At 36.0% G+C, this 25,848-nt stretch overlaps 5 protein-coding genes and 1 long non-coding RNA gene across 6 annotated transcripts; 4 read left to right on the top strand and 2 right to left on the bottom strand.

Annotated features, from left to right (window-relative positions):
* Positions 1 to 2,630, top strand: LOC103852478 (probable protein phosphatase 2C 15). Its single transcript, XM_009129381.3, has 8 exons — positions 1 to 247; positions 343 to 610; positions 686 to 857; positions 926 to 1,079; positions 1,140 to 1,311; positions 1,403 to 1,528; positions 1,832 to 2,067; positions 2,139 to 2,630. Exons 2-8 carry the CDS (start codon positions 425 to 427, stop codon positions 2,371 to 2,373), a joined length of 1,281 nt encoding a protein of 426 aa, XP_009127629.1. The 5' UTR covers positions 1 to 247; positions 343 to 424; the 3' UTR covers positions 2,374 to 2,630.
* A 1,568-nt stretch (positions 2,631 to 4,198) lies between these two features.
* On the bottom strand, positions 4,199 to 9,292 carry LOC103852503 (disease resistance protein RPS6). The gene is given in 6 exon segments (XM_033283729.1): positions 4,199 to 5,382; positions 5,865 to 6,271; positions 6,336 to 6,587; positions 6,590 to 7,605; positions 7,710 to 8,001; positions 8,004 to 9,292. Coding segments are annotated over 6 exon segments (2,340 nt in total). The 5' UTR covers positions 8,062 to 9,292; the 3' UTR covers positions 4,199 to 5,067.
* A 291-nt stretch (positions 9,293 to 9,583) lies between these two features.
* On the top strand, positions 9,584 to 13,271 carry LOC103852477 (probable leucine-rich repeat receptor-like protein kinase At1g68400). Its single transcript, XM_009129380.3, has 2 exons — positions 9,584 to 11,148; positions 12,439 to 13,271. The coding sequence occupies exons 1-2, from the start codon at positions 9,810 to 9,812 to the stop codon at positions 13,104 to 13,106; spliced, it is 2,007 nt and encodes a 668-aa protein (XP_009127628.1). The 5' UTR covers positions 9,584 to 9,809; the 3' UTR covers positions 13,107 to 13,271.
* Positions 13,272 to 14,332: 1,061 nt separating this feature from the next.
* On the bottom strand, positions 14,333 to 17,208 carry LOC103852476 (glycosyltransferase BC10). The gene is made up of 2 exons (XM_009129379.3): positions 16,245 to 17,208; positions 14,333 to 15,196 (listed from the first exon to the last, which is right to left on the bottom strand). Exons 1-2 carry the CDS (start codon positions 16,818 to 16,820, stop codon positions 14,540 to 14,542), a joined length of 1,233 nt encoding a protein of 410 aa, XP_009127627.1. The 5' UTR covers positions 16,821 to 17,208; the 3' UTR covers positions 14,333 to 14,539.
* On the top strand, positions 16,988 to 20,520 carry LOC117131654. Its single transcript, XR_004454744.1, has 2 exons — positions 16,988 to 17,216; positions 18,061 to 20,520. It is a non-coding gene; the product is annotated as an uncharacterized LOC117131654 (long non-coding RNA).
* A 524-nt stretch (positions 20,521 to 21,044) lies between these two features.
* On the top strand, positions 21,045 to 23,730 carry LOC103852475 (chaperone protein dnaJ 15). The gene is made up of 8 exons (XM_009129378.3): positions 21,045 to 21,836; positions 21,918 to 22,341; positions 22,408 to 22,458; positions 22,528 to 22,617; positions 22,685 to 22,793; positions 22,870 to 23,018; positions 23,104 to 23,157; positions 23,234 to 23,730. The coding sequence occupies exons 1-8, from the start codon at positions 21,709 to 21,711 to the stop codon at positions 23,459 to 23,461; spliced, it is 1,233 nt and encodes a 410-aa protein (XP_009127626.1). The 5' UTR covers positions 21,045 to 21,708; the 3' UTR covers positions 23,462 to 23,730.
* Positions 23,731 to 25,848: the final 2,118 nt, after the last annotated feature.

The raw sequence follows: 25,848 nt of genomic DNA, 5'->3' as shown, positions 1-25,848 counted from the left end.
AGATATGAATTATTGTGGGGTTTTTATTTTGGAGTGAGCACCAACAATCACGCGTTTTATGTCTCCGCGTTGAGCTTTCTTCCTTCACCCTTCGGAAAACCATTTTAATAATTTTCTTCAACTCACTTTTGTCCTTATCCGTGTCTCTGCCTGAATCGGGCAGATATGCACTTTGCTCTTCTTCTTGTCTTCGCCACCGGCAAATCGCGAGGCAGACATTCTCTCGCCAACAAAGAGAGCCTTAAGTGTTAGTCCATTTCTCTTACAAGTAACAAACAAAAGCTACTTCCTTTACTTACTTCTTGATTCAGATTTACTTTTCGTCTTATATGTTATTTGCAGGTCAAGTAAACTCATGACTTGGCTCTGAAAGATTGTTTCTTTTAGTAATTTGAGATTGTTGTAAGGTCGTCTCGGGTCTGTAATGGCGTCTAGAGAAGGAAAGAGGCCTAGTCATGAGACTCTTGTGCCTCTTGCCGCTCTGTTAAGCAGAGAGACGAGAGCTGCTAAGATGGAGAAACCGATTGTGAGATACGGGGAAGCTGCTCAATCTAGGAAAGGCGAAGATTATCTCTTGATCAACACTGATACTACTTTCTCTGTCTTTGCGGTAACATTAAAGATATGTTCTGTAATTAATGTATTGATTAATCTATACCTTAGTGTTGTGTTTATTTATTGTTAGATATTCGATGGGCACAATGGAAAAGCTGCAGCTGTTTTCACAAGGGAGAATCTGTTGAACCATGTGCTTAGTGCTCTTCCCCGCGGGCTTAGCCGTGATGAGTGGCTTCAAGCTTTGCCTCGTGCGTTAGTCTCCGGATTCGTCAAGACTGACAAGGAGTTTCAGAGCAGAGGTATTGTATAGCCTCTAGTAGTTAATGAATGATGGTTGTGGTTTATTTACTTTCTTGATTGATAACAGGAGAAACTTCCGGAACAACAGCCACGTTTGTTATAGTAGATGGATGGACTGTGACTGTTGCATGTGTTGGGGACTCCCGCTGCATCTTGGATACTTCAGGCGGTTCAGTTTCAAACCTCACTGTGGATCACAGGCTTGAAGATAATAAAGAAGAGTATGTATCTTGCTTTTGCTTTTTGCATCTTAAAGCAAACATCTAACCCCTGTTATATAGGAGAGAACGGGTGACTGCTAGTGGTGGAGAAGTTGGAAGGCTAAGCATTGTTGGAGGCGTTGAGATTGGTCCTCTACGGTGTTGGCCTGGAGGTCTCTGCCTTTCAAGGTCTATTGGGGATATGGATGTTGGAGAGTTCATTGTTCCAGTTCCTTTTGTAAAGCAAGTGAAGGTACATACCATAGTCTCATTGTTTCCTTATAGATTTATTTTGCCATTTTACAAAAAAAACACTCACAATTGTTTATATATGAATATAAAAGCTATCAAACCTTGGAGGAAGGCTTATAATAGCCTCAGACGGTATATGGGACGCTCTCTCCTCAGAAGCTGCAGCTAAAGCTTGCCGTGGATTACCAGCTGAACTTGCTGCTAGACAAGTAGTTAAGGTAATACTCGCTCTGTTTCATAATAGACATGATGTTATGACTAATAGCACACAAATTAAGTGATTTACTTTTTCAAAAAAAAATTATCATTAAAATATAAATAAAAACTAAATTAACTAATCATAAAAAGAACTGGAAAATACCATTTGTTGAACAGTGAACATTGAAATGTCATAACCTCTTATAATTTGAAACATCAAAAATCTTCTAGTATTATGAAACGGAGGGAATATAAGTTTCTTACAACATATTGTGTAGTTGGGATTTGTAGACAAGTGATTGAGGTTGAGGTTTGTGTTGCAGGAAGCATTGAGAAGAAGGGGACTAAAGGATGACACAACCTGCATTGTGGTCGACATAATCCCACCAGACAACTCCCAAGAACCGTCCTCTTCTCCTCTTAAGAAACACAACAACTTCTTTAGATCTTTGCTCTTTAGAAAGAAATCGAACTCATCTAACAAACTCTCCAAGAAACTCTCCACTGTCAGTATCGTTGAAGAGCTGTTCGAAGAAGGCTCTGCAATGCTAGCAGAAAGGTCAGTCCTTATTCTCCCTCAAAGACTTGAGCATGATCTCTTAGCAAATGTTTATGTTGATTTTCTTGCAGGTTAGGATCAGGTGACTGTTCTAAGGAACCAACAACAGGAGGAGGAGGAGGAGGGATATTCACGTGTGCGATATGCCAACTAGACTTGGCTCCAAGTGAAGGTATATCGGTCCACGCTGGTTCAATCTTCTCCACGAGTTTGAAGCCGTGGCAAGGACCCTTCTTATGCACAGACTGTCGTGACAAAAAGGACGCAATGGAAGGAAAGCGCCCAAGTGGAGTTAAAGTCATCTAAGATTGAAGAATGGTATCCACTTCCACTTCTCACACACACACATACACTCTATATTCATATTCATTGTAATTCTTTCTTCTTTGGTTCGTTGTTTATTGTATCCATTCAAATAAATTTGAGTTGGACTGATTCTTTATGCATATGAGAATCAGGTTCAGTGTCGGATAGAGTGCATTGATTGGTATACGGTTTGAAAAGCTTGTGTTCTTACTAAAGCAAAAAACTTATGTCTTCTCTTTTGTCATTCTCTGAAAAAACGAGTTGTTGCATTCCTTTTTTATACTTACATTATAATATATTAAAAACCTAAGTACTATGAAATATAGAGGTGAATCCAAACTTTTGAAAAGCTGGCAAGCAAATCCATAATCAACCTTATGTAAGGTTTTGTTGGTCTCCTCCATCTCCTAAATATGCCAGACTCTAGCAAACCAAATATTAATGGCATGACCGGAGTCTGTTTCTTAAAATCCTCTGCAGATGAAGTTATCACAAGCCACATACCATTACATTATCTTGCTGGAGCAGGTATTAAAACCAAAGTTAGCAACACAAAAAGAATCAAATATAGAAACTGATGGGCAGCCATCTTTGGTCAGAGTGGCAGAAGATTTTGTATAGGTTTTTAAATTATGATCCTCCTATCCTATGCTACTCAATATGGACATGTTGTGTAGTTTCTTGACAGGTGCTTCATGTAGTCTGTATAGGGATGTTAATTACAGGGTTATGGCCTAACCCTCTTTTGTTTATTATAAGCCCAGCCCTATTTTAACCCAGCCATATTTTAACCCTATTATAATCAAGGATTATGGCTGGTACCAGGATTTGTCCATTTCATTGAAAAAAAATAATTTATTTATTTTTGTTCTTAAATATTAAAGATAAAATTAAAAAAATAAAGAGATAATATGATTCTTTCCTCCAACTTGAGCATCAAAATTAAGTTTTTCTGTCAAAATCGAAAAATCGAGTTTTTTCCCCACAAGGCCACAACTAAGAATAATTTTTTTCCGTCAAAAACAAAAATTGTGTTTAACCCAGCCAAAACCTAATTTGAGTTTTTCCACCAAAACCACAAAATCGACTTTTCTCGCCAAAACCGGAAAATCAAGTTTTTTTGGCCAAAACTACAAAATCGAGTTTCCGACAAAACCGCAAAATCAAGTTTTTCTGTCAAAACTAAAAATCAAGTTTTTCCCCCAAAACCACAAACTCGAGTTTTTCCGTCAAAACCAAAAAATTGATTTTTTTTCTCACCAAAACCGGAAAATGAGTTTTCCCGCCAAAACCACAAACCCGAGTTTTCCCGCCAAAACCACAAATCCGAGTTTTCCCGCCAAAACCACAAACCCGAGTTTTCCCGCCAAAACCACAAATCCGATTTTTTCCGCCAAAACCACAAATCCGAGTTTTCCCGCCAAAACCACAAACCCGAGTTTTCCCGCCAAAACCGCAAACCCGAGTTTTTCCCGCCAAAATCGCAAACCCGAGTTTTTCCCGCAAAAAACGAAAATTTGAGTTTCCCGCCAAAGACAAAATTTAAGTTTTTCGGAAAAAAAATCACAATTGGGGTTTTCCGCCTAAACCGCAAGATCGAGTTTTCCCGCCATAATTTAAAATTGAGTTTTTTCGGTTTTGACGGGAAATTTGATTTTGTGGTTTTGGCTGGAATATTCGATATTTAGTTTTTGTTGGGGAAAACTCAGTTTTCGTTTTTGGCGGGAAAACTTGATTCTTAGTTGTGGGGAAAAACTCGATTTTTAGTTTTTGGCGGAAAAATTCGATTTTCTGTTTTAGCTAAAACTTGATTTTCCATTTTGGCAAAAAAATTTGATTTTTTTTTTGTTTTTGAAAATTTTATGGAAAAATTATATTTTGCATCATCTAACAAATTAAAAACTTTAGTATATATTTAAATATTGTAAAATAATTGTGTGAATCAAAATTAAAGGGTTAAGATTTAAACCCTAGACCTATTAGGGCCAGCCTTTTTTAAACCCTGTTACATAAATAAGGGTTAGGGTTACAGATGGTTTCAGAGGGTTTGGGCTAACCCTGTGGGGTTGAGCCCATATTAACATCCCTAAGTCTGTAAAACACAATGGAATGATCTATTATTATAGAAACAGTCATGTATTGGTCCTCAAAAACGAATTATGAGATACATATATAGTATTCAGTTTCAGTTGATGCTTAAGTAATGCTTCTTCGCATTCGCTTCCTGCATCTCATCGTTTCCACCAACTCATCTCCAGGTTCGTCACCTAGTTCAGTCTCATGGCAAATACCATAAACAGTATTCTCTTCATCGGGTTCATAAACACGTGGAAGAATGTTTTGATCACTAATTGTCTGTTCTCCGCTACTGAATAGGCTTATACCCCATTTCTTTAACTTGAACGTAGACTCCCCATTATTACTTACATGAAGTTGTATATCCACCTGATCGTAGCATGCATTGTCTTTGTTTAGGGGAAAACGACAGTCCATTATAAATAGATGGCTGTCCTTCTGATTTGTCAAAAAGCTATGTGGCTGTCCAAAGGATTCAAAGATGTTCCCAAATCTGCCTTTGAACCGACAACTCACATGGATATATACTCCATTGACATCACTTGTGGGCATAGAGTCGTGTGCAAACCCTAAATCGGAAGAGGGGGTGCAAGAGAAAGCAGTGAGATAGAGGAATAGTCATTGAGGAAAAGCTTCCAGTAGCTTGATGAGAACCTCTTCGATCCCTGTTTCGCTTAGAAAAAGCTCTGAGATGTTGGTCGAGATATCAGGAAAACTCCTCAACCGTGAGCAACTAGTAAGATCGAGTATGTCGAGAGATTTGAGGTTGATGCCGTTAGGAAGAGTTTCCAAGTTTATGCAGTGTCTAATGCTCAAACTTTTCAGTTTATTGAGATTACGAAATAAAGAAGGAAGCTCCACCAAAGTTGGTATATCCGAGAGGTACAACCTCGTTAAAGAGGAAGACAGCATGGCCATGAGAGGTGTAAGCGGCTGAAAAACAAACAAAACAAAAACTAGTAAAATTGTTATTTCTGTGAAGGGGAAATTTCCTAAAAATACATAAACTAAATTTTGTTAAGATATTTAATATCCAAATTTTTTTGTTACCCAGTTTAATATCTCAACTAATTATTTTATTTTCCAATTCAATGCACTAAATTTTAAAACTGTAAATTAAAATTATTAATAAATTTCAAACAAAATTTAAAAAATCTTCAGAATTCAAAAATAAACTTTAAAAATTCTAATTTGATTTCAGATTTTAGGAATGAATAAAAAATTGGATGAAGATTTTAAAATTTTTAATATATTAGTTTAAATGAAAATATGAATTGGTAGTATATTTGATATTTTAAATGAAAATATGAATTGGTAGTAATTTTCCTTTCACTAATTGCTTCTTACGAAATATAGACCTAGCCACAATAATTTCTTATGAAGTGCTTAGAACGCACGTTAGGTTAAGTACATACCTGGACTCTTTCCCACAAATTTTCACTCTTTATTCTACACATTCCAAGCTCAGCAAGATTCTCTAGACGCAAGCTAGATGGAAATTCTTCAATGGCTGTTTCGCTTAAATCAAGCACGGAAATGTTGGTTGAAATATCAGGAAAACTCTTCAACCTCGAGCATCCCTTGAGAGTGAACCGTTCTAGAGACTCCAGATTCATTCCGGTTGGAAGAATCTCCAAATTTTCACAGAATGTCACATCCAACTTCTTGAGTTTGTTGAGATATTGAATAGAGGAAGGAAGCTCCACCAAACTCGAGCAAAACGCAAGATTAAGTGTTTCAAGATTAATAGCCATAGAAAGATTTGGGATTTCTTTAAGATTTCTAGATCTCTGTAAATCCATGTTCCTTAGCCTGTAAGTGACTATAGTAAAAGTCAGGTACACCTTATTTGAAATTATTGTTATCTAATATTTATATCTAAAAACTTACATGAACTCCTTCCCACAATTTCTCTAGCTTGCTCCCTTGCATATGAAGCTTAACGAGATATGTAGGACAAAAGTTAGAAGGCATACATTTCATTGGGTATCCATCCAACCTTAAGAATCTAAGTTTCGGCGGCAAATAGTCAAGGCCTTCCCCAAAACGCCATATGACTTCTTTTTCATGGTCCCATTTCTTAGTGTACATGTTTAGAAACCGGAAATTCCGCATCCCTTTGAAGGCCGTCTTATGTATTCTTTTCCCATTTCTTCTACTAGGCAGTGCATTTCAACGATATTTATATCTAATGATTGTATTATACGTATGAGGGACTTCTCAACAAGAGTTTCTAGACCTATATCAACATTCAACTCACTATCTGCAAGCATCAACTTAATGTTCTTGATTTCATCACCGTTAAGGAAACATGCAATGTGACGAAATAATGCTTGATGTTCCTTCCTCTCTAATCCATCGTAGCTAACTCGTAGGGCTTTTTCTATTTTTCCGTCTAGCCCTTTCCCTAGTGTTGGCAACATGTCTACCCAGTACTTCTTGTTTCTCGCCCGCAAACATGAACCTAAAATGTTTAGACCCAAAGGAAGACCACCTGCTCGTGCTGCAACTTCAGAAGCGAGCTCCATGAAACCAACAGGTGGATAATTTTGTCTAAAAGCAGATTGACAGAACATTCGAAGAGCTAAATTTTCAGATGGCATACCCACCTCGTAAATACATTTGATCCCATGACCCTTTAGAATGGCTCTGCTTCGAGGACCAAACCATTCATCTCCACCCACCAAAGTATCTAACACCACTTGGTCATCCAAATCATCAATGATAATAAGAACTTTAAGGTCCTTTAGCTTCCCTTTAACCACGCCTAAGTGATCTACCTCTATGATTTTCTTATCTAATATTTTAGAGAGGAAATTTTCTTGCAAGTGCAACTTCATGTTATAGTCATCCGGGTTGGATTTACTATAATTTTCCATACTCTTGGAGATGAAACGTCTGTCTATGTAAATACTACCTTGGAAGTGTAGAGAGAGCCGACCGAACAGAACTCTTGCGATTGTCGTCTTACCAATTCCCGAAGAGCCCCATATACCAACCATCCTCACTTCTTCAGATTCCAAATGCAACAACGCACTCATTTGAGCTATATGATCCTCAATGCCAACAAAGTTATCAAAATCCTTTGATGGAGTTAAAAGCAGTTTGTCCAAAACATCATTGGCAATTCCTTCAATCATTGTAGCTTTGTTGCCCTAACAAAGGACAAAGGTAACTTCACAAACATGTTTTTCTTACAGCAAATTGATTGTTTGTTAATGAAGTATAAGCATGATGTAATGATTCATAAAATCTCCCACCAGCTCACAGAATGGTATCCAAGGATGTTTGCTACATTGGTCAAAGCTTCCTTCCATCTAGTTTTCACTTCTTCTGTTTTGTTGTGGCATGTCTCTTCAAAGATCTTTCCAAAGTCACCGGTTTGTTTTCGTACATGAGAAGGATCCAAACCGTAGAAAACCGGTATCACCCTTTGACCAAACTTTTTCTTGCGATTCATGATCTCCACCAATTCGTTAAGGCACCAACTTGAAGAGGCGTAGTTTCTGGACAACACAACCACAACAATCCTTGAATTCTTGATTGCATGTTGAGCTCGGGATCAAGTGACAGGCTTCTCTTGATCTCGTTGTCTTTAAACGCAGTGATCATACACACAACTGCGAGAATAGGAGGTAGAAGAAGAATAAGATGATGATGATGAAAGAGCCATAAAGAAAGAACTGAAACTAGTTTTTAGAAGAAGAACGGCTTGGTGATGAAGGAGCCATATAATTTAGCAATTTCACCATTGTGTATAAGTTTTTACTTGCGCAAGTTGACTTAATCACGGCCACACAAGTCACGAAGACCACTGACATAGAAGAGTCATTGAACTCATTAATGATGGTCGGTCAAAAATTTGCAAAACCGGCCCGAAATGTTGGCGACTCGTTCGGACCAAACCGATTGATGTCTCTAGTGACAAACTATCTTAAATGGACCCAAGAAAAGACACGAGATTTGTATGATTTGGCTTCCACCCTTGGCCTTACGCTCCTTTGGCATATTTCCTTATTACTCAATTTTCGAAAAAGGCCAAAAGATTATTCTATACATGATTTCTTTCGCCAAAACATAGTTTTTTAAATATCTAAAATACTTTTCACGAAATTAAGAAACTTTAAAGGTTCGGGTTTGGAATTTGATTTATAACAAACAGCTTTTGCAGATTTATTTCAAAATTTATCGGAAGTTTCACATATATATATTATACCCCAAGTAGAGCTATTCTGTATGCAGGAGAGTTCTGTCCATCTTAAATGTGTGTATTTAGAATTGTAGGTCGTGGAGTTGTTGTTCAAAAAGCTATTGATTACAAGAGCATCTCTAACATATTAGTATTATATTTTAAATTAAATATAGTAATTCTAAAATAGAATTAAAATTTACGTCAATATTCATTTTAATATAAAAATAGAGTAATAAATAATAATTTTAATTTTTACTCTAAAATAGAAAATATTTTATTCCCAAATGAAATTTGTAGTAAATATGAAATAAAATAGGATATGTTCTAGTTGTATGATAAATGAATTTGATTGCTCATAACAAAACTTGCTCATAATATAACACATGATAAATAATACTAAGACTTTTTTTTTCTTGGTAAAAATGTTAAAAATAATACTAAGACTTTAAATGTTTTCATTTTATAACATCTTTAAATGTTTACATTATACAGTTAATAAAGTCAAAATACCATTAGATGTCATAAGTTTAGTATTAGTTAAAAATAGTAATGGAATTTGTAAGGTTGCGACGTATGTTTATGATGGGGAACAATTTTGCATGAAACAAGCAAAGACATTGTTGAAGCAAAAGCTCAGACTTCTGCTGCTTTATTATGAATAAAGCAAAAAGCTCATCTTCTCCTGCAGCGAAAATAATAAATCAACAAACAAAAGTCTCGAGAAACGTTGAAAGAACCCCACTTTTCTCTTTATTTACCAGATTGTACCATCTTTCAAAATTATGCAAAAATTGTTAATAGAGATTGTTTTCTTGGTTTAGGAGTAGTAATTATGAACATTAATCTTCTTCACATGGAACAAAATCTATAGAGTTAACCCGTGAGAGATCACAGGCACGCGTGTGGCAGAAGCAAATATTACAACCGTTACGGGGAACATCAAAACCCTTTGACTCTCTTTAAAACCCTCTATACACTGGTCAAATCCGAAACAATCGTACGGTCCAGATACTCAGATAGCAAAGAAGGGTAAATTAGTCATTGTCGTTACGTCACAAAACCAGTACACAATAAACGCTTTAGTTACGACCATACCACTTTCCTCTCAACGCTCTTTTCTTGAAACTCTCTCTATCTCTTGTCTGTCTGCAAATTTGTCGGAGCGACAATGGAGAAACGGTCTTTCTTCAGCCAGCATTTGCTTCTCTCTCTACTCCTTCTCTGCTGCTTCCTTTCTTCTTCTTCAAGCTCTGATTTAGAGGCTCTTCTAAACTTCAAATCCGCCGCTGATTCCACCGGGAAACTCTCCTCATGGAACTCGACCACCGACCCGTGCAAATGGACCGGAGTCTCCTGCGTCGGAAACCGAGTCACGCGACTCGTCCTCGAGAACCTCGAACTCACCGGGTCAATCGCCTCACTCGCCTCGCTCACCGAGCTCCGAGTTCTCAGCCTCAAGCGTAACCGCTTCTCCGGTCCAGTCCCCGACATCTCGAACCTCACAGCATTGAAGCTACTCTTCTTATCGGAAAACCAATTCTCCGGAGAGTTTCCGGCGTCGGTTACTTCACTCACTCGTCTTTACCGCCTTGATCTTTCCTTCAACAACTTCTCCGGCGAGATTCCACCGACGCTAACCCATTTAACCCATCTCCTCACTCTCCGGTTAGAAACAAACCGGTTCTCCGGTCAGATACCAGACATCAGTCTCTCCGATCTCCAAGATTTCAACGTCTCCGACAACAACCTGGTTGGTCGGATACCAAACTCCTTGTCGGAATTCCCGAGCTCAGTCTTCGGACAAAACCCATCTCTCTGCGGAGCTCCATTGGTAAAATGCAACGAACCAACTAAACCGGGTCAACCCGATAGAGCAACAGCTTCTCCTCTAAACAACCCGGAAACCATTCCTTCCTCTCCGACATCAGTTCACACCGCCAAAGACGGCGACAAAAGCAGCACGGCGAGGATCAGTACATTGGCACTAGTAGCTATCATACTCGGAGACGTCATTATCCTAAGCCTCGTCTCTCTCCTTCTCTACTGCTGCTTCTGGAGACAATACGCCGCAAACAGGAAGAAACCCTCGAAGGTTCTCGAAGGAGAGAAGATAGTCTACTCCTCGAGTCCTTACCCAACGGCGGCGCAGAACAGTGGCAACAACCAGCAGCAACAAGGCGGCGAGAGGGGTAGAATGGTCTTTTTCGAAGGAACTAGGCGGTTCGAGCTTGAAGATCTTCTCAGAGCCTCGGCGGAGATGCTGGGGAAAGGAGGGTTTGGGACGGCGTACAAGGCGGTGCTTGACGACGGCAACGAGGTGGCGGTGAAGCGGTTGAAAGATGCGGTGAATGTGACTGGGAAGAAAGAGTTTGAGCAGCAGATGGAGGTTTTGGGAAGGCTACGTCATAGTAATCTTGTGAGCTTGAAAGCTTATTACTTCGCTAGAGAAGAGAAGCTTCTTGTCTGTGAATACATGCCTAATGGTAGCCTCTTCTGGCTTCTCCATGGTACGTCGTCGTTTTCAGTTCTTTACTTTTATGTTAATCATTACCAATTCTAGAAATCAGTTGCTAATCAGTTTAGAGATTTAGGGGTAATTATTTTTACCAAAAGTTGGCTTAGGTTTATGTTTCCATAGGAGGAGAAATTATAGAAATGATAGGGATGTTCCTGTGTGGGCCAAAAACAGGTGATTACCGATTCCTGGTACATGAAAGGAAATGATATTTAGGGTAACGCCAAAAGGCATTAAGAGTAGGGTTAATACTTTGGACGTATATCCAAAGTAGCACTGCAGATTTTAACCAAACCGAGCTAACAAAACCAAATCTAGATTTTTGGTTCTTGGTTTGTTTTTAGTAAGGTAGAATTGATTACCAATAGTTCGAAATTACTGCAGTTACTGGTTCGGTTCGGCTCGTTTGGCCGGAACCTATCAATTAATCTTAAATTTTTAGTTTTCGTAGATGAGTTATACCAAATTATATAGGAAACTAGATTTGTTTATACCAAAAGTAAACTTATTTTTATCATTTTTACTAGAATTTAGTCATTTGGTTTTTGGTTCTGGTTTGGTTAATCTAGTTGAAGTGATCACCAATATTTCAAAATTTCTACTGGTTCGGTTCGGCTCGTCTGGCCGGAACAATTAATTTTAAATTTTCCTAGATGAATTATAACAAATTTTATAGGAAACTAGATTGTTTATACCAAAAGTAAATTAAATTTTTATCATTACTAGAATTTAGTCAAACTGAATTATTTGAATATGATTTAAATCTGATGTTAACCTTATTACAAAAAGTTTATTTTTTGTTTAGTAAAATTAAAAATCGAAATTAATTAAGAACAGAACCAAACCAAACCAAACCAAAACTTATTATATTGAAGTAGTAATCTTTTAGAAAAACTTTGGTTAATCGATAACCTAAAAAGGGCTGGGTTCGGTTAACCAAAGCCGCCTAATCCAAACTGATTCACTTTCACGTGGGCATTTATTATTATTACTAAATGTAGATAATTGAGAATTTAAAGACTCTGGATAGACACAGATATTGGCAACAAGTTGGACAAATAAAGTCCTGATCTGTCTCATTTAATCGCTTTTTGTTGTTTCTTCGGCTCGGCTTCTACTCTTTGTCTCTTCCACCTAATCATTTAATTTAATATAATCACTTCGTTCATTGTTTTACACTACTTTTACTAACTAATAAAGCGACTAATTACATTTTTCAAGATAAGTGTCATATTCGTAATATTATGATAGTGTCTAATTGGTTATTTACGCTTTGGTGTAGGTAATCGTGGACCGGGTCGGACCCCACTAGACTGGACCACGCGCCTCAAGATCGCAGCTGGGGCGGCGCGTGGAGTAGCTTTTATCCACAACTCATGTAAAACCCTGAAGCTCACTCACGGTGACATAAAATCCACCAACGTCCTCCTCGACGGCTCCGGCAACGCTCGTGTTTCCGATTTTGGCCTCTCTATCTTCGCACCTTCGCAAACCACCGCCAAGTCTAACGGCTACCGTGCACCGGAGCTGCTGGACGGTCGTAAACCCACCCAAAAATCCGACGTCTACTCGTTTGGAGTGTTACTTCTCGAGATTCTCACCGGGAAGTGTCCAAACTTAGTGGAGACGGGTCACTCGGGCGGAGCAATGGATTTACCGAGGTGGGTTCAATCGGTGGTGAGAGAGGAGTGGACGGCTGAAGTGTTCGATTTGGAGCTGATGAGGTATAAGGATATAGAGGAGGAGATGGTGGGACTGCTGCAGATTGCTATGGCCTGCACTGCGGCCACGGCGGATCACCGGCCAAAGATGGGTCACGTGGTGAAGATGATAGAGGAGATACGTGGTGGTGGCTCTGAGACCTCGCCGTGTAACGACGGGATCAATTCTGCGGCGGAGTCCTCTCCATGCTTGTCTGAGGACACGTGTGGTGGGACTACTAGTCAGTAGCGAGATGTGTTAACTTAAAGTCTGTGTAAATTACGTAAGCAGAATCATTACCTTTGCTTCATAACACTTACACTTCTAGAGTTCTAGGCGTTTCTTAGTTGTTTTCACTTTTAATTTGTTTTGTAATGTTGCTAGTTTCTGTTTTATGGATATTGCTAGTTTCTATTTAGATCTTAAACATTTTTTAAAAAATATTAAAATACCAAACATAAACTGAAAGTTCATAATATTTTGCGTTAAAATTTTACATCTACACTATAAAATATTTTTGTAATTGAAAGCAGGAATCTCTCTTTTTCTTTTTTTTTTATTTGTATCTAAAGCCAAAAATTAGGTTGGTACTTTTGAAATATTGGGTTGCGTAACACACAAGTAGTATTAAACTAACGAAGAAAGTAGTGAGTGATGATTACTTTAGAAAGTCCGGGTCTAAATGCATGTAACGCCGCCCACTAGTGATGCCTTAATGTCCGGTCCATTATTCTTTCTGATTTCTCGGACGATGAAAACTACACGAGAAAGGACTTTATAGAGTATAATGGAACCATGTGCGCGCTTGTTATCGCATAGTATGGTAACATTGTCGGCTACTAATTGTATAGTATAGCATTAGATTAAGAGTTACACGATAGTCAACAAAAGAAACATACAATATCGAATACATGTGATTGTTAAAGGTTATTTCGTTGGCTGATATTACGGACGAACAAACCATTTACGGCAATGTGTAAATGAATCATCCAAAAATCTGTAGAAGACTTTTTCATGAACCATTACAAATAGATGACCCGGACACAATTATTTCATTTCATGGTAGTCAAGTAGTCTGAAAATTCATCTTGATGTTGGAAAAATAAGATTTGAGAGGATTTATTTCTACAAAGTATTCAATCTTTCACAAGCCTTTGCAAATTAATATGACTTTCTATCTAGAATCCATAAACAAACTGTAGGAAGTGGTTACGCCCATAAGCAAACTGTTGATTAAGGAAACATTATGATCCAAGAAAGAGGTTTAGCTATAAAAAGAGAAGAAAGAACGAGACAATTATAAAGTTCAAGCAAAAAAAAAATAAAATAAAAAGTACGAGACAATTATCTTGGATCACGAATGGAGGTAGCATTCTTATACTTCAAACAGTAAGAGGATATGCATAGATATTCATGTATTAGCGTCTATTTCATATCAAGTTCGCATAAGCAAAGTGAAAGCTTAGATCAAAACGTTAGGCATGGATAATACCAACTGCTAAATAAGAATTTTTGAACAGAGAACAACCCGGTATCTTGACCGGAACTAGATAAATTGGAACCGACATCCACAGAAATTATTCTCACTTTATAAATGATCATTTATGAATTGAGGAAAAGAACAAAAAGAATACAGCGTAACGTTGACAAATTGACAAAAATAAATTACGAAAGAAGAATGATCAGAAATATAAAACAGAAGGTGCAAGCCTGAGCAACCTGCCGAGAGCAGTGGGCAAGAACTTGCGAGCAAATAAATAACAAACATTCGTCTTCTCTCCGTTGTGGTAACACTGCCTATTCTTATCATCACCATTCCTCAGCTTCACCAACAACTCTTCTGTCACCTCGTATCTGATAAACCGGGTTGGGTGGGGCCCACCGTTCGTCCAGTCAACCCAAGTGAGAGTCCTGTTCGAGTTGCGGCCACCCAAGCTAGATTTGATGTTGAGGAGCGTAGGGATATAGTGCTCGTCTGCGTAGCAACCGTGGTGGCAATAACGGTAAAAGAGAGGCCAATAGGTTGTGTCGGAGATGATCTCAAGGGCCATGGCACGGTCTAACTCGAACCACTGGGAGCCTTTTCGCCAGTGGCGTAGCTGGACACGTGGTTTCATTTCAGGACTGTATCTACCACGTCCAACGCCACCGAGTTGGTCGTAGGACTCAACGTGAGTTTGAGTTGATGTCGTGAGGTAAGAGTAAACGGTTGTGAAGTTGAAGAGAGGGATGCATGATTCGGAAAGAAGTACGAATCGTTCGTTTGATATGTCTAACAAAGCATTTGCTAGTAATCTTTGTTCTGCTTCCACCATATTAACATATCCCCAGTCCACTCGCTGCATTATCAATAAAACAATGTTGTTTTTTAACATTAATAAAAACAATGTTACAAGACCCGTATAAGTTTATAAAATAAATAACGCAAATTTATCCAGAAAAAACATAAGCTAATCTAGTTGTGGTCAATTGATATAATTGAACTAATACTAAAATTATATTCAAATGACCGCGTGACATAATGGACCAAGAAAAAAAGTATATCGATGAAGTTAGAATCAAATCCAACTTGTTAACCAACTTTGTAAGATTTATCCTTCTAAAATAGGTAACACTAGGCGCACTCAACAAAAGTCACGTCACAAGAGAAGATTGATGAATCTTAAATTGAGAAAGTTACGGGAAATAATTAATTTGGAATTTGACTTTTGATTTGAGAGATTACGGGAAGTAATCAATTGGGATATGTTTTTCATTTAAGACAGATGCGTTTGTGCCAACTAAATTAAATTAACCACTAATAAGATCATATATTCATCTTCCTTTACGGGGTACATGCGTTTGCACCTGCGATTCTTGTTGGCAAAAACGTTTATGTTAACTAACGAATAAACCATGCAATAATAGATTGACCCAAAAAGAAAAGGAAAACCATGCAATGTATTGTAGCATATACTTATATAATAAAATAGCACTGGCACCGACGATGGACCACAAACAATTACTTGTTTAAATCTTTTTAATAATTTATGTAACAAAAAGCAACCGTAGTGTGCAAGATAATCTACATTCCCTTCACAATCTTATATGAAATTTGAACTCTTTAATGTAAAATTTTTGTTTTGACATTTACTCAATCACAGTCAGAGCATGTTTACAACAAAAGCACACAGTTTTCAATAAAGTTAAGAGTGTAAGATTTGTAACATTATTAATTTCAAGAATTTGTATAGCAATTTGTTATTCTTTCCTTTTTGATATCGATTTGACAGCTTGATATAGTTTGAATATCTTATAGAAATGTTACAAAAATTTAATTTTAAACGTTTTTTCGTTTGATCTTTATTTCATTCAAAAAATGAAAACATCAAAGTGTAGGAAACTGACCTTGCTTGGGATCTGTCGGCCATGGAAGACGGAACCTTCGGGATAGGACTCGTTATTAGAAGGATACGAGTGAACGTAAATATTGAAAAGCTCTTCATGTCCTTTAAAGAATTTCTCCCATAAAGGAGCCAGAGGTAAATGACCTTTTGTCAAAAACATGAAAGCAACCTTTGGTGTTCGATAAAAAGGATAACTTCTGATCTTAGGTGCCATTGAAGCTCTCCAAAGAAGTTCTTCATCTTCCATGTCGTGCATGATCTTCTTCGGCGACCTCAGAAACCCTTTGAGCCCGACGCGCACGGGCTTAGAAGGTGGAGGGGGAGGAGAAGGAATAGTAGGAGGAGGAGGAGACGAGACAAGGAAGAGCTGAGAGATCCGTTGGATGTTGAGAGAAGATGTGGAAGATATGTCTTGTAGAGAGGAATGGAGAAGGATACCGATGATTATGCCGCAACATAGAATAAGGGAAAATGAAATGAGATTGAGGAAATGATGGTATTGAGCATTGAGAAGCTTTGCTACTAGAGATGGTGATGAAGAAGACAAAAATGAGCTTTGCTCTTTTAGGTTCTTCATGGAGAGAAAGAAAGAGAGAGTTGTGTTTTAGGGGTGAATGGATTTACAAAGTTTGAAGATGGAGGAGAGACAAGTTCTTTGCTTTAAGGGCAAGAGATATGATACCCGCCTTTACAAGTGGAGAATTCTATTTATACTATTTTGTGGAGTCTTTGCTTGTCAAAATAGAAAATTTTGGGGTTGAAAAGATGAATTTTTCTTACAAAATAAAGGTTTCATATAAAGTCTATGTACTAAACATTAATGGAAGAATCTGTTAGAAACTAGTTATGGAAGATTTTAACGGGTAATGGTGATTTAATCGCATATTAAAACTGAATAATTTAGTACAGAAAATGACAGACAATAATATATTCAGGTGAATAGCTGAAATTTATGGAATTGATTCTTTAGTTAGTATAGGGCTGGGCAAATAAACCGAACCCGAAAACCCGAACCGAATCCGATCCGATAAAAATGAATCCGAACCGATCCGAACCCGACGTAAATACCGAATGGGTCTTGTTTTGTGGTATTTCGGGTTATGGGTGTTATCCGAACCGAACCCGAATCTAAATGGATATCCGATAGAACCCGAAACATTTAAAACCTCGAATAGATCTTGTACCAAACATGATCTCAATTCCTAATATGTATCCAAAATACACTAAGAAATATTGAACATCCAAAATACTTATCTATTACATGAAGGTTGGTGGTTCTATTACATGAAGGTTGATGGTTAAAGATGACCGTTGAATTTTGAAGTATTTAGATTTTGATTTTATTTTCGTTAAACAATGTTTCTTATTTCATGAGAACTTGGTTTTCGTTTTATGTTTTTATTTATTTGGTTTTCTTTTTATCAGTAAATATATTTACTTTTCGTTTGACCTTGAATGATCACGGTTGATGTTCCTTATTTTTGAATCGATTTTACTTAAGTTTTGGTTACAAAATAGGTACAAATCAGGTATTTTAAAGCTGAAGAACCGATTTTACTCATGTTTTGGTTATAAAATAGGTAAAAATCAGACTCTTTTAAACCGAAAAACCGATTGGGACCGAACCCGAAAGTATATTGGGTTGTACCGGTTCTTTGAAGATTTATTAACCCCGACCCGAACCCGATAGAACCCGAACCGGTCCCGAACCGAACTTTTATATAATCCGAATGGGGCTGATTTTGATAAATCCGAAAAACCGAAACCCGATTGGATAAAACCGAAACCCGATTGGGACTCCGGATGCCCAGGCCTAGTTAGTAAAATATTTTTATTAACTTTTTTGGTCAGCAATATCCTTAAGAAACCTAAGAAGATTACGTACTACTAGTCAAAATAAACTCAATAAAAACGCCACTATGTTAAGTTTTTTTTTTGGCATGAGTTTTTTTTTTCATACACAGTAAATGCCAATCGGGCAACTTCGATAAGTTTGGTGAGAAAAACGTAAAAGAACTTCAAAGTGCAACATAAATTAATTGACGTTTATTTTTGTTTGAAGTAAAACTGTCACTGCCATTTATAACCATAAATTAAAAATTGTTGACCTAAAATGAGTTTTAGTTAAAAAAGCTTCAAGTAAAATGATTCGAAGAAAACACTTTTTCAACAAAAAAATTTAACATAATTTTTAGTAATTATCCGTTAATGTTTTAGTTTTAGTATAAAGTGATTTTATATGAAAACCAACTTTATATAAAAACAACATGAATTTATTTTAAAAGAAAGTATTTAATGGAAACTTTTTCAAGTAAAAATAATTATAGTAAAACCATTATATTAACTAGTGTAAATTTCCATCTCGTTCTATCATCAAAGTGACTGTACGTACTTATTAAATTAAAACCATGGGAAGACAAAAGTATAAAACAGACGAGTGTGAATTATACAAATGACTGCTTCGTGTCAAAACCTTTTAGGATTTGCATGTTTAACAACTAACATAAAGCGATATGAAATTTAACATTTAGACCAAGAAAACGATATGAAAAGTTGGTCACAAATGTGAAGAACAAAGAAGTAGGTTGGTATCTGAGAAATCACAAATATTTTCCGTTATTATTCATATTTCCTTGGTTCAACAAATTCAGCCTTCAACTTTGTTCTAAGGAGCCAGGCCACAAACTTTCAGCCATCATTAGTCTTCGTCTAATCTGTCGATTTTCAATTGACTTCCTTTATTATTATGCTCAGTTTCACTTCTAGGAAACGAACAAAATCTTAGACCATCAGCATTGGTGAACCTCACTATTCAGATTTCCAATGCTCCTATTATTATTATTTTAATTTTATTTTTGTTTTATTTTAAAAAAAAAGAATTAATATTCATCTAATTGCGAACCGCCACGTGGTGTTAGGCCCGCAGAACAGTAATGATACGGGGTCTTCTCAGCGACTTCGCACGATCCGAGTTCAACACTATTGAAATATTTTAATATTTTTTTTATGGAAAACTGTCTAAACTTTTGCTAACACCCTTCAATGCTGATGCTCTTATGCCCTAAACGGCATGAAGCTTCCAATAATACTTTATGACTTTCCAGGAAGGATGGCACGTGTTACATAATTATTGTCTCTAGCTCAACCAATCTTTGACATATAATTTACAAAGTATATTTACCAATTTTTGTCATGTATTTGGTTTTTACCGCTTCTGTGTATTTTTTTTATCTTTTTGTTTCATTGCCTGCATCTGCTTCTATAGATCCGATCATGCCACCACCAGACCCCAACCCAATAATAAAGCCATTATCTTCCCCCAAGCCCCAAAAGTATTTAGTGCCATGCATGGACATTCAAGATCAACAAGTCTTAGAAAAGCAAGAAGATCTTTATCCTAATTCCTAAAAGAATCAAGAACCTAGAATATTTTGCTAAGTCGAACACTCAAAATTAAGTGAAATAAAAGAGTTTAAATATAATTTCTTGTAACATATTTAATATATTTATTAAACTAGTCCTTTTAATTTTTCTTTTCTTTCAAATTAGCTTAAATCTTGTTTTTTAATAAATGATAATGTACATTCTTATTTATGGTTTTTTGCTTTTTTTTTTTAATTCGACATTAGAAGATCACTGGAGAATATAAATTTATAGTTTTGTAATTGATAGTTTAAAATTCTAATAAAATAAGTGAAATTGCATCCCATATACATAACTTTTCCCTTAATTAACTAAATACCCTAAATCCCACAACATCATACCTTAGTTGTTAGACACACAACTTATCACATCATGTGTATTCACCTAATCTAACTTCTTTGTGGTTATTTAGCTAATTGACTCATAAAATAACACAATTCTTCCGTTTATAATTTTGTCTAAAAATTTATTTTCAAATGGTTTTTGATGAGATGAACTCATACTTGACCGAACTTGATACAAAATAAGAAGTGTTTCAAACACTGCAGAAAATGAATAGAGATAAATTTCATGGCAAGGTGGTCTAAAGGTAGGATACAAAATTTTGGTTTATTCTCTCACTTCTTATATGTTTAGATAAAAAAACTTGTTTTACTTAACCTTTAATAATTCAACTCTAAATGTAAAAGATACTAAAATTTAAAATTAAATATATTTTTAAGCACAAAATAAATTGAACATCTTATAAGTAAAGTACAAAGTAACACATAAAATTCAACATTATATAGTAGTACCACTATAAATTAATATATACAATAAATTACTAAATTTTGTCAGTTTCGAATTGGATGAATGTAACATATAATACAATAATATAATAAGATAATTATTTTTTAAAAAAAATTATGTAAATATATGGTCACAATATAATATAAAACTAGATTTTGATCCGCGCTTTTAAAGCCAGTTTTTTTTTCAATTGACAAATATTTAGTAAATGTCATATTTTCATATATTTGTGTTTTATTTTATAAAAGACTTAAACTTTTTATCTTTATTTATCGTATTTCATTTTAAATGACTATTTATGTTTAAAAAATTAAACTTTATTTCTTTAATGAATTAAGTTGGTATAACTCTGATAATTATGTGTTAATATTTTAATAAAAAAATTATATACTTTTAATAAAGATTTATACTTTTCAATGAAAAAATCAATTTTTTTATGAATGCTTAAATTATATTAAGAAAAAAATAATAATAATTAAGAATAGTTAAAAAAAAATTATTTGAACTTGGACTCAATGGCCCAAAGGAAAAAAAATGTGAGAACTGAATCTGATTTCTTAATCGGCTCAAATGGCCCAAGAGAGATCTGATGTAGGCTGGATCCGAAAAAATGACCCAATATAGATGTGTTATTAATATTACTTGATTGCCTTTAATGAAACATGCAATGTTAGTAAATAAAAGGGCAGATTAAGGTACAAAGGACAATAGGATCATGTTTTAATAGTATAGATACAAATAACATTTATATAAATATAAATAATATATTGTATAGATTGTTTTTAATTCTATCTTTCTTTTTTAAATATTTTAGAATATATTGATGTTATTTTATCATTTTACACTTATAGTGTATTTACATTTACTGTACATATTTTTGATACACCATTTAATCATATAAAGTTAACATTAAATTTGTACTTTTATAATTTAATCAATACATATGATACTATAAAATCAAGTATGTTTCTTATTTTTACATACAAATATATTTTATAATATGTAAATCGAAAATGTAAGATTTCTTTATTAATAAATTTATGGTTAGTTGGTGTAATTTTTCTATTTTCTATGTCATGTAAAAAGAAAAAAAGAAAAAAAAAAAACTTAAAAGACCAGGCGTATGCAACTTGTTTCAAGGGTTTGGTCTGAGTAACCCGAAGTGGCATCCTCATCAAATCAAATCAAAATTTGACTTGGTCCTGGGAAACCCTCGTCTCGATTTCAGATATTCGTATTCCTGGTGAGAGACGATGAGTTCCAAAAAGGCTGAAGGCTCGTCTTCTCCGGCAACTCGAAGGGACCCTTACGAGGTCCTCTCCGTATCAAGAACCGCCTCTGATCAAGAAATCAAATCCTCTTACAGAAAACTTGCTCTAAAGTAACCTCCTTTCTTCTTCTTCTTCTTAGATTCTCGATGTAATCTTTTATTCGATCCAAACCAATTTGATTTTTTTGATAGGTATCATCCAGACAAGAACGCCAACAACCCTGATGCTTCCGAGCTTTTCAAGGAAGTCGCATATTCATACAGCATCTTGTCTGATCCTGATAAGAGAAGACAATACGACAATGCAGGCTTTGAGGCCATTGATGCTGATGGAATGGACATGGAAATTGACTTGTCTAACCTTGGAACCGTTAACACCATGTTTGCAGCTTTATTCAGCAAGCTAGGTGTGCCTATCAAGACTAGTGTATCTGCCAATGTTCTCGAAGAGGCTATGAACGGCACTGTTACTGTTAGGCCCCTTCCTATTGGAACATCTGTTAGCGGCAAGGTTGAGAAGCAATGCGCTCACTTTTTTGGAGTGACGATAAGTGAACAACAAGCTGAGTCAGGTGTGGTTGTTAGAGTTACCTCAACGGCACAAAGTAAATTTAAGGTATATGCCGTTACTGAACCATGACTGTATCCATCTAGCTTCTAACTCTTATCTATCTATCTGCAGTTACTTTATTTTGAGCAAGATTCAAGTGGCGGCTATGGATTGGCCTTACAGGTAAACTTAATATTAAAACAATGTTGTTCTTAGCATTACACCATTACTGAACTGTCTTTGTTGTTGCAGGAAGAGAGTGAGAAAACAGGCAAGGTGACGTCAGCTGGCATGTACTTCTTACATTTTCAAGTGTACAGAATGGACTCTACTATCAATGCGGTATGCAAGCTTTTGAGCTTCTTTTCTTTTCGATCGTTAGAATGTGAAAGCATTCCTTATTGTGCAGTTAGCTGTAGCCAAAGACCCTGAATCTGCTTTCTTTAAGAGACTGGAAGGTCTTCAACCTTGTGAGGTTTCAGAACTGAAAGCTGGCACTCATATATTTGCAGTTTATGGTAATGAATAATTCTTCTCTTTTACTGGACTGTCTTTGAGACTTTTAGTTTAAGTGGTCTCTGGCTACTTTTTCAGGTGATAACTTTTTCAAGACTGCATCCTACACAATGGAGGCACTCTGTGCCAAGACCTACGAGGACACAACAGAGAATTTGAAGGAGATTGAAGCTCAGATTTTAAGAAAGAGAAACGATCTGCGGCAGTTTGAAACTGAGTACCGAAAAGTAACTTTCTGCTATTAAGAGCTCAGTTAGTTAGTATTCAGGTAGACCATATATAATTATGCTTTTGTTATATTCTTTTTGCAAGGCTTTGGCGCGGTTTCAAGAAGTAACCAACAGATATACACAGGAGAAGCAAACGGTGCGTTTATTGGATCTCTTTGTTTTGTGAGGAACTCTTGCATTGATTGATATGTCTTGTTTGGATGATGGTAAAGGTGGATGAACTGCTAAAGCAACGGGATTCAATCCATTCCTCTTTCTCTGTGGTGAAGACACCAAGCGGTAGCAACTTGAGCAATGGAAGTAGCAGCAAAGCTCAAGGAGATGAATCTAAAGGAGATGGGGATAGTGTGGGTGAAGAAGGGGGATCAGAGAGTAGAGACAAATCGAAGAGAAAATGGTTCAACTTGAACCTAAAAGGATCTGATAAGAAGGTTGGTTGACCTCACTTTAAACGCAGATTTGTTGTGTGTCATTGTTTTATTCGTTAAAACAGATGTGTCCCTGGGGGGGGGGGGGTTGCTCTATGTGTAGGCATATATATATATATATATGTTCATCAGAATGGTTTGTTGATAGAGAGATGCAAAAAGCTCAACTTGATGGTGGTTTTGAAATGTATGCAAATGCATCATTGATTCATTGTTTGTAACATTTATTATTGAGACCTGTCATTGTTTCAACACTTCCCTATAGTTATTTAAATTGTACTTGATGTTGACCAAATGGGTAATGCTGTGGATTTGTAGGTGAGGTCAAGGGTTCGAGAGAGTTAGATTGCGGGGTTTATAGTGGGTTCAGGGTATTTTTGCATTGACCATTTTGTCTATGGTTCTTTTTCCCTGCATGCTTAGTGTCACTTGTCAAAGTACTTCCATCTATTTTCCACTCACTCTTGTAGCTATATACTCAACAATCACTTACCAAAATTTTTCTTAAGAGTTGCCAAATCTAGAAAGAAAATTGATTCAGAGGCTTAAATTTGGTTGAAGATGGTGTAAACCCAATGTTCTAAAAATTGTTAGGCGGTGATCGCGGGCGCTTAGGCTGATTGTTTGAATGCCAAAACCAATTTAAACAAAAAAATTGGTTTGAAAAGTCGTTTAGCTCATATCCGATTTACTGATTAGGTGAGCGCCGCCTAGACCGATTTTTAGAACACACGTAAAACTTGTTCAGCCATTAACACAATGTGGCTAAGTAAATATGTTTTACTCAAGGTGTAGAGCCTGAGGAGGAGAAAATGTGTTTGAAATTAATATGTGTGCAGTTATATCGGTAAATATGTTCATTAGAATGATCCTTAGATTCTTTTAATGTGCATGAATTGTTGTTGTCATAGAAATTTTAAGTTTAGGTTATTATGCAACAGTATTATTTCGTTGTAAGTTTTTGAAGTAACCCTTTTCTCTTTGGGCCATAAATAATGGAAAGAATAATCATCATTTTCTTGCAAAGGACAAAAAATAATACATATGAAAAATATTTTTTTTACAATAAACAACTGCTCTATTAATCAAACTATAGTAGGTCTGAGAATTCAGATCAGATTAGAACAATCAATAAAAACTAAAACTCTTATGAAAAGATCGCGCAGTCCTGGTTAGAGAGTCGACTGTCTTGTTATGTGCCCTTGGAACGTGAGAGATCTTAAATTCTTGGAAGCGTTCTTGTAGTGATGCTAACTCTGATAGTTTTGTCGAAAAATCTTTGATTATCGCAATTACCTCCTTGCAGTCTGTCCCGAAATACTGACATGTGGTATGTTGAATCATGTTCTCCGTAGCCCAGATGAGAACATCCAATTCTGAGTGTAGAAGGGACAAGCATCTCTTCTTATTTTTAAACCCATTAGTTGTTGATTTCCCATTTCATCTAACCGTACCCAATCATATGATTCTACAGTTTAAGATCCCACATGCATAGAGCTGTGTATTCTGTGTCTGGTGTGGTGGCTGTGCATCATCATTATGATTTAAGTTTGCATCAAACCACCCATTACATTCAGTTTGGGCACGTCGGATTAGCTTCGCCGGTTCTGATCAATTCCAATAAGTTTATTGTCCTTCATTTTCTTCAGAATATATATTTGGTTTCTGTAGTAATGATGGACACATACTAGGTTGATCGAGAAATGTTATTCAATAAGATTACGGAGAATTATATCTTTAAAGTCTAATAAAGAAGAAAGTCGGGCTAAATAATTTATATGATTTACATACTGGTTTTTAGACGTATGCATGTAAGTTACCTTCCTTTTATTGAAGCTACTTTTTAGTAATTGTAAATGTCAAATGACTAGATTTCAACTAAACATCCTCAATTAGAAGTCAAGATGTCAAATTATATATCTTTTTAAAGAACAAAAGGCATGAAGTAAAAGGATAATTGGCTGACGAGTGTTCTTAATATAAAAAGGCCGACCATTAAAAAAGGTTTACCTGTGTTGACTTTTGAATCCATTGGATTAACAACACTTGGATTTGATTGGTGATCAAATGTTCTGTAGTGCATTGGAGGTTTTCTACTGGTTATGGAAAAAATAGTAGCTATATTACCAAAACTAACATTAAAAACAGCTTCGACATATTGGTAACATTTGAGTGGCGGTTTCTTACTTTTGGAGGAATTCATGCCAATTTGTTTTGCTTTTGGTGGTGAATTTCCTAAAGAACAAATCACACAAGTTTTGGTATATCTTATATCGTTAGACACTGTAATATTATTCATACGAATTTTGTATCATGGAGTTATACTAACAGTACTTATAACTTAGTTTAACGAGCTAATTCTCAAGAAGCTTTAGATAACCTTCGTCATCATAGCCTAG

Source organism: Brassica rapa, chromosome A02 (genome assembly GCF_000309985.2).
Source record: "Brassica rapa cultivar Chiifu-401-42 chromosome A02, CAAS_Brap_v3.01, whole genome shotgun sequence".
Classification (NCBI taxonomy): Eukaryota; Viridiplantae; Streptophyta; class Magnoliopsida; order Brassicales; family Brassicaceae; genus Brassica; species Brassica rapa.
The sequence above is the reverse complement of the archived record's forward strand: the minus strand, read 5'-3'. Positions and strand labels throughout refer to the sequence as shown.